Source organism: Podarcis muralis, chromosome 2 (assembly GCF_964188315.1).
Source record: "Podarcis muralis chromosome 2, rPodMur119.hap1.1, whole genome shotgun sequence".
NCBI classification, from domain to species: domain Eukaryota; kingdom Metazoa; phylum Chordata; class Lepidosauria; order Squamata; family Lacertidae; genus Podarcis; species Podarcis muralis.
The window spans coordinates 120,850,741-120,868,656 of record NC_135656.1 but is presented as its reverse complement, the minus strand read 5'-3'; the positions used below and the strand labels follow the sequence as shown (position 1 = coordinate 120,868,656).

Here is a 17,916-nt window from a genome sequence, read left to right as displayed (position 1 = left end):
AAATGTATTTGACAGATCCTTCTATCCCCCGCCTCCCTCCCTCCCTCCCTCCCTCCTTCTCTCTCTCTCTCTCTCTCTCTCTCTCTCTCTCACACACACACACACACACACACACACAGAGAGAGAGAGACACTTTGCAGTCATTCAGCATCATCCTAAGACATGAGTTTGCTGTTAAACATGTAGCTCAAGCCCTAATTTTGTATTGGATTTGGGCCAGAAGAAAATATGAGGCCAGACAGGTTAAAAAGAAATGAATGGATTCCTTTTATTTTCTTTTTCATCCAGTAGAGGGAAGTAGTAGCAGATGTAGAAAAGGATCTCAAAATGAGAAAAGGTGGATACAGGACTTATTCAAATGGTGGAATAAGCAAGCAAAGCAGAGAAGATTTTTGTTGGCTGTGTCGGGATAAATGCTTCCCTCTCTGTGTTGCTGTCCTGGTTGCTCTGTCCACGCGTCTGATGGTGGAAGGAAGATGCCAACAGAGTCTACTGGGGGTGATGGGCTTCATTCCTCACGCATTCCCCTGTTTAATGTCATCTGCAGTGGAGGGGAAAGCACAAGAATCTCCTTTGGCCAAGCATTCAACCAGAAATGGCCCAAGATGTTTTAGGGGTCGGAGACAGAACATCCATATGGTGACCAGCCACCCCATAAGCCAGAGAATTTACAGTTTGTCCCCCTTTCATGTCCTTCTCCCAACTCTATCAGCCCAGGTTGGGGACCCCTCATCCTGCAGAATGGGAGTCCAGTCCTCCATTCCACCAGCTGTTTTGTTTGATGTAGCTGCCAGTGTTAGAGATTTTGGTGCAGGACCCTAAATCATGTCCTGACTATGGGTCTACACAATGGCATCTGGATTGGACACAGAAGAAATATGGGTGCTGGCCTAGAGAGGCCTTTTGTGGTTTCCTCCTTTTGAAGGAGCGTCTCCACCCCCATCATTCAGCCCGGACACAGATCCAGCGCCGAGGGCCTTCTGGCGGTTCCCTCATTGCGAGAAGTGAGGCTACAGGGAACCAGACAGAGGGCCTTCTCGGTAATGGCGCCCGCCCTGTGGAACGCCCTCCCATCAGATGTCAAAGAGATAAAGAATTACCTGACATTCAGAAGACATCTTAAGGCAGCCCTGTTCAGGGAAGTTTTTAATATGTAACGCTGTACTGTTTTTAACACTTGATTGGGAGTCGCCCAGAGTAGCTGGGGAAACTCAGCCAGATGGGTGGGGTATAAATATATTATTATTATTATTATTATTATTATTATTATTATTATTATTATTATTCTTCGATCTGCTTCACATGTAGGGTTGGTGAGAGGCAATCACTATTCATACTTTACCTGTACTGCAGGGGGTGCTGTACTTTGCAATGGCACTGTCACCTGGAAATACAAGGAAAGATGGTCAGGAAAGACTCTGGCTCCTCCAACTTCCTGCACTAGATTTTTGGTCTAGTGGATTTTTTCGGTGGGTTGGCTTTAGAACATTTAGAACTATTACTTTTGTATGGCCATGGGGTCACGAAGAGTTGGACATGACTAAACGACTAAACAACAACAACATGGCGGATTTACAGGGTTTTTTGGGAATGCAGTTTGAGAGCTAACTAAGAAGCGCGAGATGAACCTTCTTGACGACAATACTGTTGTGGGTTTGGAAGGTCAGTCTGAGTCTTTTCCAAATCTTCGGGTCCTATACCCAGTGGGAGTTAGACTCTAATAGAGGATTCTATTGCTGAACTAGTCAGACAAGTCTGTTTGTAAAACAATGACTTAGCTGGCCACTTAAGTGTCCTCCTCAGCATCCCAAAAGAATGAGGCAGGCTGTGAGAGATACAACTAACTGATCATGCCCTCCAGGGTAATGGGTGGACTTCACCTAGGTAAGAGTACAATAGCCAGTGTGGTGTTTGTGAACTGGGCTGGAAGCTGGCTGGAAGATGGAGACACAAGAGACATGCTTGCTCTGTGCTGGATCCCAAGCTATGAGTGATGGAGAAGTAATATTTTTTGGGGGTGGGGGGATTAATGTTGTGAGCCCCTCCAGCTTAGGCTTAGGTTGTATATATGTGTGTAGGGAAAACAACATATCCTAAAGAAACCACAGCCTGTGTTGGCCTTCATTGCAAGGTAACTGAACCCTGGAGAAGTGGTTGGAACCCCTGTAATCTCTCACTGCTCAGAGTTTGGGTGGCTTGTAACGCTACTATATACTGAGCAGTTCTGTAGTACCAAAAGAGAGAGAAGAGGTTTGGATTTGATATCCTGCCTTTCACTCCCTTTTAAGGAGTCTCAAAGTGGCTAACATTCTCCTTTCCCTTCCTCCCCCACAACAAACACTCTGTGAGGTGAGTGGGGCTGAGAGACTTCAAAGAAGTGTGACTGGCCCAAGGTCACCCAGCAGCTGCATGTGGAGGAGCGGAGATGCGAACCCGGATCCCCAGATTATGAGACTACCGCTCTTAACCACTACACCACACTGGCTCTCGAGTGTGGCACCAGAGCCCATTCTTACCTGTTTCATAGTAATCGTAGACTTTCACCAGGGCAGGCTTCAGGTGCTGGACAGGGACATCCTGTTCCACCGTGAAGGATAGGCTCTGGGTCACATTGTCCACCTGTGGGCAAGCCGGTTGGGTAAGCTGTTATAAGCCATCACACACCCAGCAAAGCAAGACCTCGCAAGTGTGTGCCATCAGGCAGGCAGAGGGTTCTAGATGTTGGCGTTCCCCAAAGGATGCATTCCTTGCTTTCCCATCTCCTCACTCACCTTCTCCAAATATAAAATGACGTGGCTGGTGCTCACTTCTGTCCGCTTGACCTGTGCTTTAGCCATTAGCTGGAGGTGGGGATTGGGGGGTGGGAGAAGAGAGAGATTTGTTATTCCCAAGTAATTGTGACAAGCCACCATCCTTGCTTCTGCCTGAAGCCCCAAGGAGTGTAAATATTGTATTCAACATAGTGCTAAATCAAGCTCCAGCTCCTTGAAAGATTCCATCAACGGTGTCTCCAAACAATTTTACACATCACCTGGCAAGACAGGTGAACTAATGCCAACATCATCAACATCACCAACAAAATGCAGCACTCAACTCAAATCCAAAAAATACAAAGAAATACATAAGTAAAAACAGAGAGGCCATCAATAAAACATTTGATAAATATCAATAAATAACGAAACAGAGCAATGTGATGAATCTTGTGAGCCTGTGAATGCCTGCCTAAATAGATAGGTCTTTAAGGAGGTGTTTACATCACTTGGGAAGACAGGTGAACTAATGCCAGTGTACTGGAAGAAGCAAAGATCACCAGTGTCGAAGCAATGATTCTTCAACATCAACTTCATTGGACTGGTCATGTTGTGCAGATGCCTGATTATCGTCTTCCAAAGCAACTACTCTATTCTGAACTTTAAAATGGAATGTGTAATGCTGGTGGTCAACAAAAGAGGTTCAAAGACTCAAGGCAAATCTTTAAAAAAGTCATATAAACACCGACAACTGGGAAACACTGGCCTGCAAGCGCTCCAGTTGGAGAACAGCCTTTACCAAAGGTGTCATAGGTTTTGAAGACGCTCGAAGTCAGGATGAAGGAGAGAAATGTGCTAAGAGGAAGGCATGTCTAGCAAACCCTCACTGTGATCACTTCCTGTCCGGAAACCTATGTCCCCACTGTGGAAGAACGTGTGGATCCAGAATTGGCCTCCACAGTCACTTACGGACTCACTTTTAAAACCGTGTTTATGGAAGACAATCTTACTCGGCTACGAGGGATCACCAAAGAAGAAAGAAATCAGGTGCCTGTCAGTGAAAGGATTACTGTTAGCGCTTCCGGCCAGGACGGCTATGCTTTGTGTCCATGGCTTTGGGAAATAATGCTTCTGAATACCAGTTGCTGGAAGCTACATCAGAGGAGGGTGCTCTTGTGGTTGGATCCTGCTTGCAGATTTCCCACAGACATCTGGTTGGCCACTGCGAGGACAGTGAACAGTACACCTCCTTCAGGCAACTCAAGTCAAGTACCCTTTACTGGCATCACATAAGAACATTCAGAATACATTCAGAATAGATAAAAGGTAAAGGTACCCCTGCCCGTACGGGCCAGTCTTGACAGACTCTAGGGTTGTGCGCTCATCTCACTCTATAGGCCGGGAGCCAGCACTGTCCGCAGACACTTCCGGGTCACGTGGCCAGCGTGACAAGCTGCATCTGGCGAGCCAGCGCAGCACACGGAAACGCCGTTTACCTTCCCGCTAGTAAGCGGTCCCTATTTATCTACTTGCACTTTTAAGGGTGCTTTCGAACTGCTAGGTGGGCAGGAGCTGGGACCGAAAGACGGGAGCTCACCCCGCCGCGGGGATTCGAACCGCCAACCATACAATCGGCAAGTCCTAGGCACTGTGGTTTTACCTACAGCGCCACCCGCGTCCCCGCGTCAGAATAGATAGGCCAGTGCAATCTCATCACCACCCCAATGGCATAGTCACCTGCCAAAGGGCAGAAGGGGCGAGCAATCCGCCTCATCTCTGAGGTTTCCAGCAAGGGCAGGATCCTGTAGCGTACTTCGGTGACAAAAAAATCAAATAGAGGAACTTAGCTACTGTCTTGGTGAGCTCCTGGTCTCTCCCCTGTAATAAGAAGTGCAAAACCTCTGTCTCTGGTTTCCATGTCGGAATACATAGATGGTCTAGAAATTGTTGGCGGAGATCATCATACATTTTACAGTTAAGGGCCATGTGAGCTGGAGTTTCCACCAGGTGGGCATCACATGGGCAGATCCTATCTCCTTCTGTCAAACCCACAAACCAACCCCAAAGGAGGTTAGAAGGATTAGAATTGAACCTAGCCAGCGAAAAGGCCCTTCTTTCTTGCGGGTTAAACAAAAATTGTAAATAATTAAGATTAAATTCCCTTCAGGCAACTCCTGCGGCCAAGCTGGTGCCAAACGTATTGCTCTGCTTTCCATTGAACCACATCAGCGAGGCCAAGAGGGGCTCTTGTCTTCTGGGCAGCCCAGGATCTCTATACACACTGCCCAGGCTTCTGCCTCAGGAAGATCACTTTGGTGCTGCTAAGGCAGGAGTCAGCAAACTTACCACGCCTCGGCCGGTGTCTCCAGCGCTGATAGTGCGGCGGGCCAGAGGGCAGGGGAGCATGTGCCCATACGTGTGCACACATGCTATTTCCGGCGCACTTCCGGGTCGGAGGAGCACCGGAAATAGCATGTGCACGGGCCTCCTCCGACCCAGATGTGCACCGCAAATAACGCTTGCATATGCGCAAATAACGTTTGCGCATGCGCACAAGCTATTTCCGGTGCTCCTCCGACCCAGAAGTGGGCAGCTACGCAGTGCAGCACTGGTAAGAGCGGGTGGCGGCAGCGGGTGGCGGGGGTCACCGCAGGCCAGATAAACGAGTCCCTTGGGCCTTATCCGGCCTGCGGACCTTAGTTTGGGGACCCCTGTGCTAATGCAACTGTTTGACTTCATCCCCAGAGGTACACTGCATTATCTCTCAAGTCAGACGGGTGCCAACAACAACATAGCCAAGGGAGTTTTGGGGGTGGGGGCACTGCCACTCAAATAGCCATTACCTGTCTTACAGTCGATTTTACCGGGATGAATCCTGAGAGCATCTTCACATCAATGATCACCATGTTAGAGTTCGGCCGCTTGCCAATGTAACTGAGAGATCAAAGCGGGAAAGGAAAGAATTCTCACGCCAGAACTCCAATGCTTGTCATCCCTGACCACCAGACCTCCCACAGCCACCCAATCTGGCTTATAATACTGCCATACCTCATGTTACGTTTGCTTCAGGTTACACGTTTTCAGGTTGTGTCCCACAGCAACCCGGAAGTAATGGAACGGGTTACTTCCGGGTTTCGCTGCTTGCGCATGCACAGATGTGCAAAATGACATCACACACATGCGCAGAAGCGGCGAATCCCGTTCGCAACCAGAGGTACATTCAAAGCAAAGCAACGCAAGGGACCCAACTGTGTTGCAGCTGGAGACAAAATGTTTGTCCTTGCGGAAGTCACCAATTGTCAGGGAAACCTCCATAATGGGCTTGTTGATTGGATAAAAAAGGAACACCATTTTGTCCTGTGTGTCAGTTTTATGTCAATTGCCTTCTGTACATTTGTGTGTGTGTTTTTAAGGCAGGTTACAAATTCAATGTTTTTTATTATGGTTAAGCGTGGATGAATATGTCCATTTTCAGTTTCTTGTTTTCCCTCAATTTAGTTGTCCACATTTCTACATCAGCTTGCAAATTAAAAAAAATAAAATCCTCATGAAAATTCTACAGTATTCTAGTGTGAATATCTCCCACTAGGCACATTTTATTTATTTATAGGAAGTTGTTTTATACTGAGTTCAGACCATTGGTCCACCTAGCTCAATATTGTCTACACCAAGGGACAGTGTCTCTCCAGGGTTTCAGGTAGGAATCTTTCCTGCCCCCCCTGGCTCTACTTGTCCAGGATAGCTCAGTTGGGTGAAGCATGAGACTCTTAATTTTAAGGTTGTGAGTTCGAGCCCCACGTTGGGCAAAAGATGCCTGCATTTCAGGGAGTGGGACTAGATGATTCTCGTGGTCCCTGAGCAGCCTGCATAGCTCAGTTGGTTACAACATGGTGCCAGTAATACTAAGGTTGCAGGTTCGATACCCATATGGGACAGCTGCATATTCCTGCATTGCATTGCAGAGCGTTGGACTCAGGGTCCCTTCCAACTCAAAATTTTATGATTCCAATCTTTCCTAATGCATACTTTTTTTGCAAAACAATTTTCCTTCATATTACAGTCATACGCTGGTTCTCAAATGCCTTGTGACCCGAATGCCACAAACCCGGAAGTGTTCCAGTTTGTGAACGTTTTTTGGAAGCCGAACGTCCAACACAGCTTCCACGGCTTCTGATTTAGTGCAGGAAGCTCCTGCAGCCAATCGGAAGCTGTGCCTTGGTTTTTGAACGTTTTCGGAAGTCGAACAGACTTCCAGAACAGATTCCATTCGAGAACCAAGGTACGACTGTATGTGTTTTTCTTTTGTTATTTTCAATGACGTATGCATATATAGGGACGCAGATGGCGCTGTGGTCTAAACCACAGAGCCTAGGGCTTGCCGATCAGAAGGTTGGCGGTTCGAATCCCCATGATGGGGTGAGCTCCCGTTGCTCAGTCCCTGCTCCTGCCAACCTAGCAGTTCGAAAGCACGTCAAAGTGCAAGTAGATAAATAGGTACCGGTCTGGCGGGAAGGTAAACGGCGTTTACGTGCGCTGCTCTGGTTCGCCAGAAGCGGCTTAGTCATGCTGGACACATGACCCGGAAGCTGTCTGTGGACAAACGCCGCCTCCCTCGGCCTATAGAGCGAGATGAGCATCGCAACCCCAGAGTCGTCCACGATTGGACCTAATGGTGCATTTATAGCCACATTTTATCCTACGACAGGCAGTTTTGCACACATTACTTGGCTGAAGCACCGGATTACAAAAATTAGGAGAAGGATGAATTCCTAAGGATGGTTGTGCTTCGGTTCAAAATTTGGCTCAAAAAGTGACCGTTATTTCCCATTGGATGCCTCTAAATCCAAACTGAATTATATTTCTCCCCATCCCTAATTATGGTTAAAACTAATTATGATATTCCCTCCAAGGGATGGCGTGGGAGAGCTTTATATCAATGATATCTGGAACTTTGGAACTCCCCGACTATTGATATCAGACAGGTGCCTTTATTATAGTCTTGTTGCCACTTGAGAAAAACATTTTTGTTTGGACAAGCCCATGTAGATGTGTAGATAGTTGATGATTAATCTGTTTTTAATGTGATTTTTACTTTTTAAGTGTAAAATTAATTAGAGGAATTATTAATTCCTCTAATTGATAATTTTATCATTTTTGTAAATGGCTTTGAGGTTTCATTTAGTGGGGGTTTTTTTACGATCCAACAGTACATATACAGTGGTACCTCTGGATGCGAACGGGATCTGTTCCGGAACCCCGTTCGCATCCTGAGTGAACATAAGACGCGTCTGCACGGGTCGTGTTTCGCCACTTCCGCACATGTGCGTGACGTCATTTTGAGTGTCTGCGCATGTGCAAGCGGTGAAACCCGGAAGTAACGCGTTCCGTTACTTCCGGGGCGCCATGGAGCGTAACCTGAAAACGCTCAACCTGAAGCATATTTAACCCGAGGTATGACTGTATTGTAAAGATATAGATATAGATTTCCACCATGGTTTGCCCCACAGTGTTTGTAGGGGCTTAGATGGGGCCTGTTCCAAATGGCTGGTTTATTATTAAGGATATTTTTTAACTATGCTTCATCCTTATGAATAACTGGCCTTGTGTAATGGCTAGGACTCCACTAGCTACCCCAGAACATAGTACAGTGGTACCTCGCAAGACGAATGCCTCGCAAGACGAAAAACGTGCAAGACGAAAGAGTTTTCCGTTTTTTGAGTCGTTCCGCAAGATGAATTTCCCTATGGGCTTGCTTCGCAAGACGAAACGTCTTGCGAGTTCTTGTGAGTTTGTTTCCTTTTTCTTAAAGCCGCTAAGCCGCTAATAGCCGCTAAGCCGTTAATAGCCGCTAAGCCGCTAAGCCGCTAATAGCCGTGCTTCGCAAGACGAAAAAACCGCAAGACGAAGAGACTCGGAGAACGGATTAATTTCGTCTTGTGAGGCACCACTGTACAACAACACAACTCGATTATCAAACAATTTGTAAGACAGTTCAAGAAACAGAGCACAGTATCAACCGAACCAAGGACCAGAGATGCTGTGCTCCTGTACAGATGCAGCTAGCTAACCAGCCCGGGCTTTGTGAAGGGATTACCTGACATTTACAGCAACGTCAAACGTTTTGTGAGCTTTGGGTCCAACACAAGACTCAGGGACTGTGTACACGTCCAGCTTGAAAGGCGAGTCCTCTGGGCGCGGATGCACATTATACTTCAAGGTGGTCTGGAAGGGAAACAACACTCAGGTATGTGAGACGTTTCTGGCAGCAGGACACCCTGGAGGTTTTTAAACAGTTGGGTGGTCATCTGTCATGGATCATAGAATTGCAGAGTGGGAAGGGACCGCAAGGGTCATCTAATTCAATGCAGGAAACCCAGCTAAATGCTGAAGATGCTTTAGTTGAGATTCCTGCATTGCAGAGGGTTGGACCAGAGAACCCTCGGGATCTCTTGCAACTCTACAATTCTATGATCTGGTGGCAGAAAGTTCTTAAAAGTAGAAGGGTGAGCAAATGATTGGGAGTTGCTGCGCCATTAAACTTCAGATAACAGATTTGGACAACATCCCGGATTGGAATGGAGCCAGAGCAAGCTGCGCTGATAAAAAGACAGTTGGAAAAAGATATACTAATAAAGCTGTATTCGAGGGATGAAATTATATGATGTTTGACATGATCGAGAATCCTGGACTCAGGGACAAAGAATTATAAAGCGTTAAAATCGAGATGTGGAAAATACAGAAACAACGAGGAGAGGTAGTACTGAGATGTGGAGATATGCTTCAGAGATCCAGACCATGGGGAGCTCCAAAAAATTAATAAATTAATCTGGACTATAATTTGGTCTTTTTTTATTTTAATTGGAGTATTATGATTGGATATATTAATTGGATGTTTTTTATCGGAAAATCAATAAAAATGATTTTGTTGAAGAAGAAAAAAGTAGAAGGGTGAATTAAGCAGAGAGGTACGCTCTGCTTTAGCCAGGAACTCTCTTCCCTCGTATGACTTGGGACTACATGGTGGCTTGGAAACCATCTGTCAGTGACCGTGCTGTGGTGGGCTGCATTGAGGAGGAATGGTGGGAGCCACCCCCTCCCCCTGATCCTGAATCTTCCCAGGAATAGGAGGACAACGTAGATTTGGAACAGTGGTTTGCAGAGGGGCACAGTTCAGAAGGTGGCAGCTGGGAAATACTGAATGGGGAACAGCTAGAAGAAGAAGAAACACTGGGGGGGGGAGGGTCAACAGATTCACAGTTGTTGGACAGCATTCCTCCACTGCCCTCCCTCAAGGTGGAGAACAGCTCAGACAGTCTCAGAACAGAAAGCACAGAGGGTATAAGCTCAGATTACAAGACATAGGAGTGACATAGATTAATTGGGAAGGAGAGGGGAGTGAGCCTTAATTGGGAGCACCGCCATTCTATCGAGACACAATCTTTGTCTCTCACTGTGACTATTAAAGAATCTAACTGGTAAGACGTTCCTTTCATTTGATCTTCTGATTTACTGCCACTGGGGAGAAAGCCGATTCCTCGAAGCTTGACACCATCACACGTTCTGTCTCTCCCAGGTACCCTGCCTGGGCACTTACTCACCTGGATATAGACACAGCGATCTCCTGTCGCCTCAACATTGTAGTCTCCTGGCACTTGGGGCAGAGATCGGCACTGAAGAAGCAGGTGGTTGGTGTTGTCCACATGGAAAGTTCCCAGGGCATTCGCTCCGGAGTGCACAGACAAGTCTGTGCCTGTGCTGCTTCTGGAGTAGGTTAAAGCCCCATACAGAGAGAGGGCCTGGAGCGCCACCACAGTGTCCTGCAACAGAGACCACAGGGAGGGGAGTGTGAGCCATGTGTCTTTCTCTGGAAGAGGACATCCCTCCCTTTGAAGGGCTTCCTGCTCCAAGATACTGGGCCTGATTCAACATTCTCCAGCTGTACTTATATATACAGTACAGCATGGTTAAACTCCCTTTCCTTAAAAAAAAACATCCAAGGACTTGCTCACCAATTTATTCTGTCCCTACACGCATTATGATAGCGTGGAAGTGGAAGGGGCAAGCAGAATATAAAATGGAAGAATGGTATAAAGAGGTGTGGGAAATAGCTAAAGGTAAAGGGACCCCTGACCATTAGGTCCAGTTGTGGCTGACTCTGGGGTTGCAGCGCTCATCTCGCTTTATTGGCCAAGGGAGCCGGCGTACAGCGTACAGCTGGTCATGTGGCCAGCATGACTAAGCCGCTTCTGGCAGCACACGGAAATGCCGTTTACCTTCCCGCCAGAGTGGTACCTATTTATCTACTTGCACTTTGACGTGCTTTCGAACTGCTAGGTTGGCAGGAGCAGGGACCGAGCAACGGGAGCTCACCCTGTCACTGGGATTCAAATCGACCTTCTGATCGACAAGTCCTAGGCTGTGTGGTTTAACCCACAGCACCACCCACATCCCTCGTGGGATATAGCTGTAATGGTTCTAGGGGGTTGCTTGTGCGTAAGCCGGTGCTTATCTCCCCAGCTGGGTGCAAACACCTGGCTGGGTTGCCGAAGTGAACCTTTTCTGTCCGGACAGCCACTCACCCGTGGCTGACTCAATCGCTGGCAGAATCCGTCAGTGGGCGTTTCTTAAACTTCTTCCAGCGAAGGAGCTCTTTGACGCCTAGTCTCCTCCTACTCTCTCTGCGCGAAAGCCTTCTGCGCAAGGAGGGCGTGGGCAACGGAGGACCCCTATTCTCCCCGCTGGTCCCAGGCAAGGAGTCATGGGACTGCCTCGCCGCTTCCCCCATCTGCCCCCCTTCTCCACTGGTGCTACGCTGATTCTCTTCCCCAGAAGATGGGCTGCTCCTCCCGATCCCTGGACGCTCTCTGGAATCCCTCTGGCTTTTGCTCTCTCCCTCCGGCACTGATGGCAGTTCCCTGACAATAGCTATTAATGATAAATTAACATGTGACTATGGTAAGACGGGGAATTATGGTGGGAATATGGAGTATGAGAAGGTTGTATCTAGAGCCAATAACCTAAACTTGAGCAACATTGTCAACTTTCTCTGACCTTTATTTTTCTCTAGGCCTATGTCTTTCCGAGGAGTTTTTGCCCTGATGGGACTCCTTGTCTCTAATGAACCAAAACAGCCCGACTGTGTCCCTCCCAACATCCTCCTCTCCTGGGTCCCCGGAAAGGAGGGAGGAACTTTACCTGAGTAGAAGAGAATCCACCAGTGGGGTTCTGTTGCTTGACAAGCCACTTGACAATGCGGGCACATTTCGCCAGGTCTTCCTGCGATGGCGCCGGCTGCTTGGTCAGATACGCTAAGAGGACGTAGGCTGTCATCTCCACCTCTGCAGAAGGCGCACGGGGCAAGCGATGGAATGGAAGGTCAGCGTCCGCCTCTTGCTTTCCAGGCCGCTGCCAGTGAAGAGAGCCATCAGCTTCAGAAAGGGAGAGATTAATTAGCATGCGAGTCAGACGATCCTGGCACTACTACAGGCATTTCAAAAAACGAGGCTTACCAGTGGCTCCAAAAGCATTTTCTAAAACAAGTATCAAACTAATATAAGCCTGAATTTTCATTCAGTTTCTCAGTTGCTCATTTAATTTCCTACTGTAAATAGATACTCTTATAAAACTGCAGGTTATTACACTAATCCTGCTAATGTTTACAATTTATCTGTAAATACTCAATAAACCATTTCCATTATTTTATTTAAAAAGTTTGTTATCTTGATTCCTTATTCTTTCGGTAAGTTTCACTATTTCTGCGTATTCTGTAAGTTTTTGTATCCATTCTTCCTTTGCTGGGACTTCTGTTTCTTTCCATTTTTGAGCAGGTAGCATTCTTGAATCCTTGAATTCTTGAATTCTTGTAGTAGCATACATGAATAAGTTTCTATACAATTTAGGTAGTTCTGTCCCTATAATTCTCAAAAGAAAAACTACTGTTTTTTAAAAAAAATATAAGTTATTTTGAACATCCTTCTTAATTCATTATATATCATTTCCCAGTAAGCTTTAACCTTACTACAAGACCACCACATATGACAAAAAGAACATTCTTTATCTTTACATTTGTTTGGTTTAGATTTATACATTTTTGCCAGTTTACTTGGTGTTAGATACCAATGATATATCATTTTCATATGATTTTCTCTTAAACCATAACATGCTGTAAATTTTATACAGCATGGTACCTTGGGTTAAGTACTTAATTCATTCCGGAGGTCCGTTCTTAACCTGAAACTGTTCTTAACCTGAAGCACCACTTTAGCTAATGGGGCCTCCCGCTGCCGCTGCACCGCCGGAGCACGATTTCTGTTCTCATCCTGAAGCAAAGTTCTTAAGCCGAGGTACTATTTCTGGGTTAGCGGTGTCTGTAACCTGAAGCGTCTGTAACCCGAGGAACCACTGTATCCGTATTCTGCAATGCAGTTTTCTTCTATATGGAGAAGCAGTTGACAGACCCCCCCCCCAACCCAGCTCTGCACCAATCAGGAAACCAGAAAGGGGCATAATGAGGAGAAGGCAAATATGTTGCATGGTGTAGTGGTTAAGAGCAGTGGACTCGTAATCTGGTGAACCGGGTTGGCGTCTCCGCTCCTCCACATGCAGCTGCTGGGTGACCTTGGACTAGTCACACTTCTCTGAAGTCTCTCAGCCCCACTCACCCCACAGAGTGTTTGTTGTGGGGGAGGAAGGGAAAGGAGATTAAGACTCCTTAGGGTAGTGATAAAGTGGGATATCAAATCCAAACACTTCTTCTTCTTCTCACCTTCTGCCACAGCTTCCCCATCAAGCAAACGCAGCATCTCCTGCTTCTTGTCCTCTTTCCCAGCCAAGGCAAAGGCAAAAGCCAACAGGGCTTTGGTGTAAGTGTTGATCTCTTTCGCCTGCGTCGCCGTCTCCAAACAGAACAGGGCGTTGCGCACCACGGCGTGCTGGGGAGAGAAAGCAGGAGAAGCTTGCCTCAAGCCACTGCAGCCATTTCCAGAGACCTGACAGGAGGCTACTGGAGGTGGCTTGAGTGGCAGGATCAGGCCTTCTGGCAGCATATTGCTGGAAAAAGCAAAGTCTCAGCAAAACCGCTGGAAGTTTGGGTGCAACTCAGCACACTGAGATGGGTTGGTGTGGGGTAAAAGAAACGAGAAAGAGACCTCCAGATTCCCAGACTATCCCTGTAACTTCAACCTCTCTGCTGACCTCCCGACCTCTTCGATGTTTATACTGAAATGTCTTAAGTTGCATCCTGTTTACAACTTCCTCCTGTTCATCTCACTTCTCTCTTGGACCTAAAGGTGAGAGGGATCTATCTTCCCAGTTAGAAAGCATGGCTACCTTTGTCGTCTCTGCATTAGTTAGGTTAGAATGGGAAACCTTTTCTACCCAAGGTGTGTGTAACAAGCCGCTTCATTACTTTCATCATTATCATCATTATCATCATCATCATCAGCAGCAGCAGCTATTTATATGCCGCTCATCTGGCTGGGTTTCCCCAGCCACTCTGTGCGGCTCCCAGCAGAATATTAAAAACACAATAAAACATCAAGCATTAAAAACTTCCCTAAACAGTGCTGCCTTCAGATGTCTTCTAAAAGTAGATAGTTGTTTATCTCCTTGACATCTGATGGGAGGGCATTCCACAGGGCGGGCACCACTACCGAGAAGGCCCTCTGCCTGGTTCCCTGTTGCTTCACTTCTCACAGGGAGGAAACTGCCAGAAGGCCCTCGGAGCTGGACCTCAGTGTCCGGGCTGAACAATGGGGGTGGAGACGCTCCTCTAGAACAGTGTTTCCCAACCTTTTTTGGGCAAAGGCACACTTGCTTGATGAAAAAAATCTCGAGGCACACCACCATTACAGCCCCGTGACGTCAGCACGCAGCGTCGCGCCGGGAGGGACGCACGAAAGTGTAAGTTTCAATTTTTTCCCCTCCCCTCCTGTGTAAAGGGGAATGCACTCTGCTAAGTAAAGGCACTTGCCACAGCAGCGTCAACGTCACAGCACCCACCAGCACCCAAGAGAGAAGGGGTCTCAGCAGCCCTTTTGCCAGGAAGAGGAGCAAGAACGAGAGGAGGAGGAGGAAGAGGAAGAGAGTCCCCCCCCCAAAAAAACATTCTCCTTTTGATCTTCCTTATTTGCAATTCCTCATTGCAAAACAGCGGTTGATATAGAGCTGATTTTTTTGTTATTACAGTCCCCACCCCCTCACCTAGAAAAACACCCCCTGTCAATTTTATTATTATCATTATTATTATTATTATTCCCCGCCACTCTGGGAGGCTGAAGCCCTTTAAGGCTTCATTCTGTCCACTCTCTGTGAATTACCTGCCCGGAGCGGGTTTCTGGGGGGGGGGCGCTGCTGCCGGTGTCCTCCCCGTCGAGTCTCGCCTTGCCCGGCGCGTGGCGGCCGCCCTTTCCCACACTCTGCCGGCTGCGCTGCCAAGCCCCGCGGCTCGGCCTGTCAGCGTTACCGGGCTCGGCGGACGGTAATTCCCGAAGAAAGCCGGCGGCGCTTGAAGAGCTGGCAAGCCCCCATTTGCATGTCTGTTTTCCGCAGCCCTTGGAGAGGATTAAGTTCCCTCCTTCCTGCCGGGGAACCTCCAAGCTTTGGGGGTGGGGGGGGAGGAGGCAGCAAAGCGAGGCAGGAAGGAGAGCGCGGCTTGGCTGGGTGAGCTTTGGCAGGGGCAGGGAATGAGAGCCGCGAGGCGGGCGCTGCGGGCGGAAGCGCTGCCCGCCGAGCTCGCAGGCAGCCAGGCAGGCAGACGGCGAGAGCCCCGCGCTGGGCGGCCTCTCCTCGCCGCCGCCGCCCCGCCTCTCGCCACCCAACTCGCCCGCCTCCCTCCCACGGAGGTAGGCTGGTGTGCCGTGGGAGGGAGGCGGGCGAGTCGGGCGGCGAGCACACGTGGGGCGGCGAGCGAGCTCCCTCCCACATCCCATCGCCGCTCGCTTCGGCCGGCCTACTGGGCTGTCGCAGGCGGAAGGCCTGCGCATGCGCGAGGTTTTCGCGCCTTCCTCCAGTAGGCCGGCCGAAGCGAGCGGCGATGGGATGTGGGAGGGAGCTCGCTCGCTCGCCCCGCGTGTGCTCGCCGCCGCCGCCCCGCCTCTCGCCGCCCGACTCGCCCGCCTCCCTCCCACGGAACACAAGGCAACGTTCCGCGGCACACTAGTGTGCCGCGGAACACTGGTTGGGAAACACTGCTCTAGAAGCATCTCTCTATGTGTGACTGGAACAGGGGAAAATCTAATTTTCTTGCCAAATTCACAAGCCATATCTACTGTACTCTCAGCGTGCCAAGGAGCTCGAATAGGGAATTGGGCTCAGTTTCAGTAACAACCCTCTCAAAAGGTCTCGTAAAAGCATGCTGGACCAGGACAGAGCCGATCTTGCCCAACATCCTGTTTGTTTTTAAATTTACCTATAGTTGTACCTTGGTTGTCGAACGGAATCCATTCTGGAACTCCATTTGACTTCTGAAAACGTTGGACAACCAAGGCGCAGCTTCTGATTGGCTGCAGGAGCTTCCTGCATGCAACTGGAAGCCTCGGAACACAACCGGAAGCCATCAGACACAAACCGGAACACTAACAAAATGCTGAAGTCACACAGCATTCAGGATCCAAGGTACGACAATATGTTGTTTTTAAAAAACCCAAATAGGTTAATAGCAACATCCACATCTATCTATTGGGACGCGGGTGGCGATGTGGGTTAAACCACAGAGCCTAGGACTTGCCGATCAGAAGGTCGGCAGTTCAAATCCCCGCGACGGGGTGAGCTCCCGTTGTTCGGTCCCTGCTCCTGCCAACGTAGCAGTTCGAAAGCACGTCAAAGTGCAAGTAGATAAATAGGTACCGTCCTGCTGGCCACATGTACGCCAGCTCCCTTGGCCAATAAAGCGAGATGAGCGCCGCAGCCCAGAGTTGGTCACAACTGGACCTAATGGTCAGGTGTCCCTTTACCTATCTTTTTTTAAAAAACAGGTAACATTTAAAAGCAGAGTCCATCAACTAATTATTTTGGAAAAATCTTTTCTGAATTAGGCTAAATGGATTCAAGACTTTGGCCCAATAAGAGCTTGATTGGTTATTGGTTCTTTGCTGGAGTGTTTAGCTTCATGGGAAGTTATCTCAGGCTATAATACCCTCTACCCATCCTGAATGGTTATCCCTGATGAACTGCAGAAGGGAAAAGATGGCTACTTACAGTGACAGGCAGATGAATCTCCAGGAAGGCGATGGTGATATAAGCAGACAGAGTGATCTCATCATCAACCCCGCCCTGTAAGAAAGAAGATGGGAACCGCTCAGCCCCCATGTGGTACAGGAAAGCCCTTTGCCATTTCCAGGGAACTCCCCCCACCCCAAGATCAATCTGTTGTTGTTGTTGTTTAGTCGTTTAGTCGTGTCCGACTCTTCGTGACCCCATGGATCAGAGCATGCCAGGCACTCCTGTCTTCCACTGCCTCCCGCAGTTTGGTCAAACTCATGCTGGTAGCTTCGCCAACACCGTCCAACCATCTCGTCCTCTGTCATCCCCTTCTCCTTGTGCCCTCCATCTTTCCCAACATCAGGGTCTTTTCCTGGGAGTCTTTTCTCTTCTCGTGAGGTGGCCAAAGTATTGGAGTCTCAACTTCACGATCTGTCCTTCCAGTGAGCACTCAGGGCTGATTTCCTTCAGAATGGAGAGGTTGGATCTTCTTGCAGTCCATGGGACTCTCAAGAGTCTCCTCCAGCACCATAATTCAAAAGCATCAATTCTTTGGCGAGATCAATCTACTGCTCTCCAAATATTATTCATTATTGATCGCTGAATTTTATATCCTACCCTTCCTCCTAAAGGAGCCCAGTATGGCAAAAACATGAAAGAAAGAAAGAAAGAAAGAAAGAAAGAAAGAAAGAAAGAAAGAAAGAAAGAAAGAAAGAAAGAGTTGCCAGGAACAGTGTCATTCAGCCATCAAACGCAAGAATAAACAGGGACATTTTCCAACCGCTCATGAAACTCAGTAAAGAGGAAGGAAGGCATAAACCATTCTTTTTGTAAACTACTTTGAAGTGTTTTTCTTTCTTTCTTACAATCCAGCAGTTTGACTTCACCCCAAAGTCGCATTCTTCCATTGTCTCCCAAGACAAGACGGTTCCCAGCAATAGCAAGCAGTATATACATTTTATGAAAC

At 48.1% G+C, this 17,916-nt stretch overlaps 1 protein-coding gene across 1 annotated transcript in view; it reads right to left on the bottom strand.

Moving 5' to 3' along the window:
* Positions 1–243: 243 nt before the first annotated feature.
* The window catches only part of LOC114592448 (alpha-2-macroglobulin-like), a 63,616-nt gene continuing 45,943 nt past the window's right edge, over positions 244–17,916 (bottom strand). Inside the window, exons 27-36 of the mRNA XM_028720577.2 lie at positions 16,947–17,021; positions 13,516–13,681; positions 11,946–12,178; positions 10,349–10,567; positions 8,845–8,972; positions 5,594–5,684; positions 2,772–2,840; positions 2,517–2,619; positions 1,343–1,384; positions 244–541 (exon numbers count right to left, since the gene is read on the bottom strand). Coding sequence (XP_028576410.2) covers positions 516–541; positions 1,343–1,384; positions 2,517–2,619; positions 2,772–2,840; positions 5,594–5,684; positions 8,845–8,972; positions 10,349–10,567; positions 11,946–12,178; positions 13,516–13,681; positions 16,947–17,021 — 1,152 coding nt within the window. The 3' untranslated portion in view covers positions 244–515. The remainder of the gene's footprint in view (positions 542–1,342; positions 1,385–2,516; positions 2,620–2,771; positions 2,841–5,593; positions 5,685–8,844; positions 8,973–10,348; positions 10,568–11,945; positions 12,179–13,515; positions 13,682–16,946; positions 17,022–17,916) is intronic.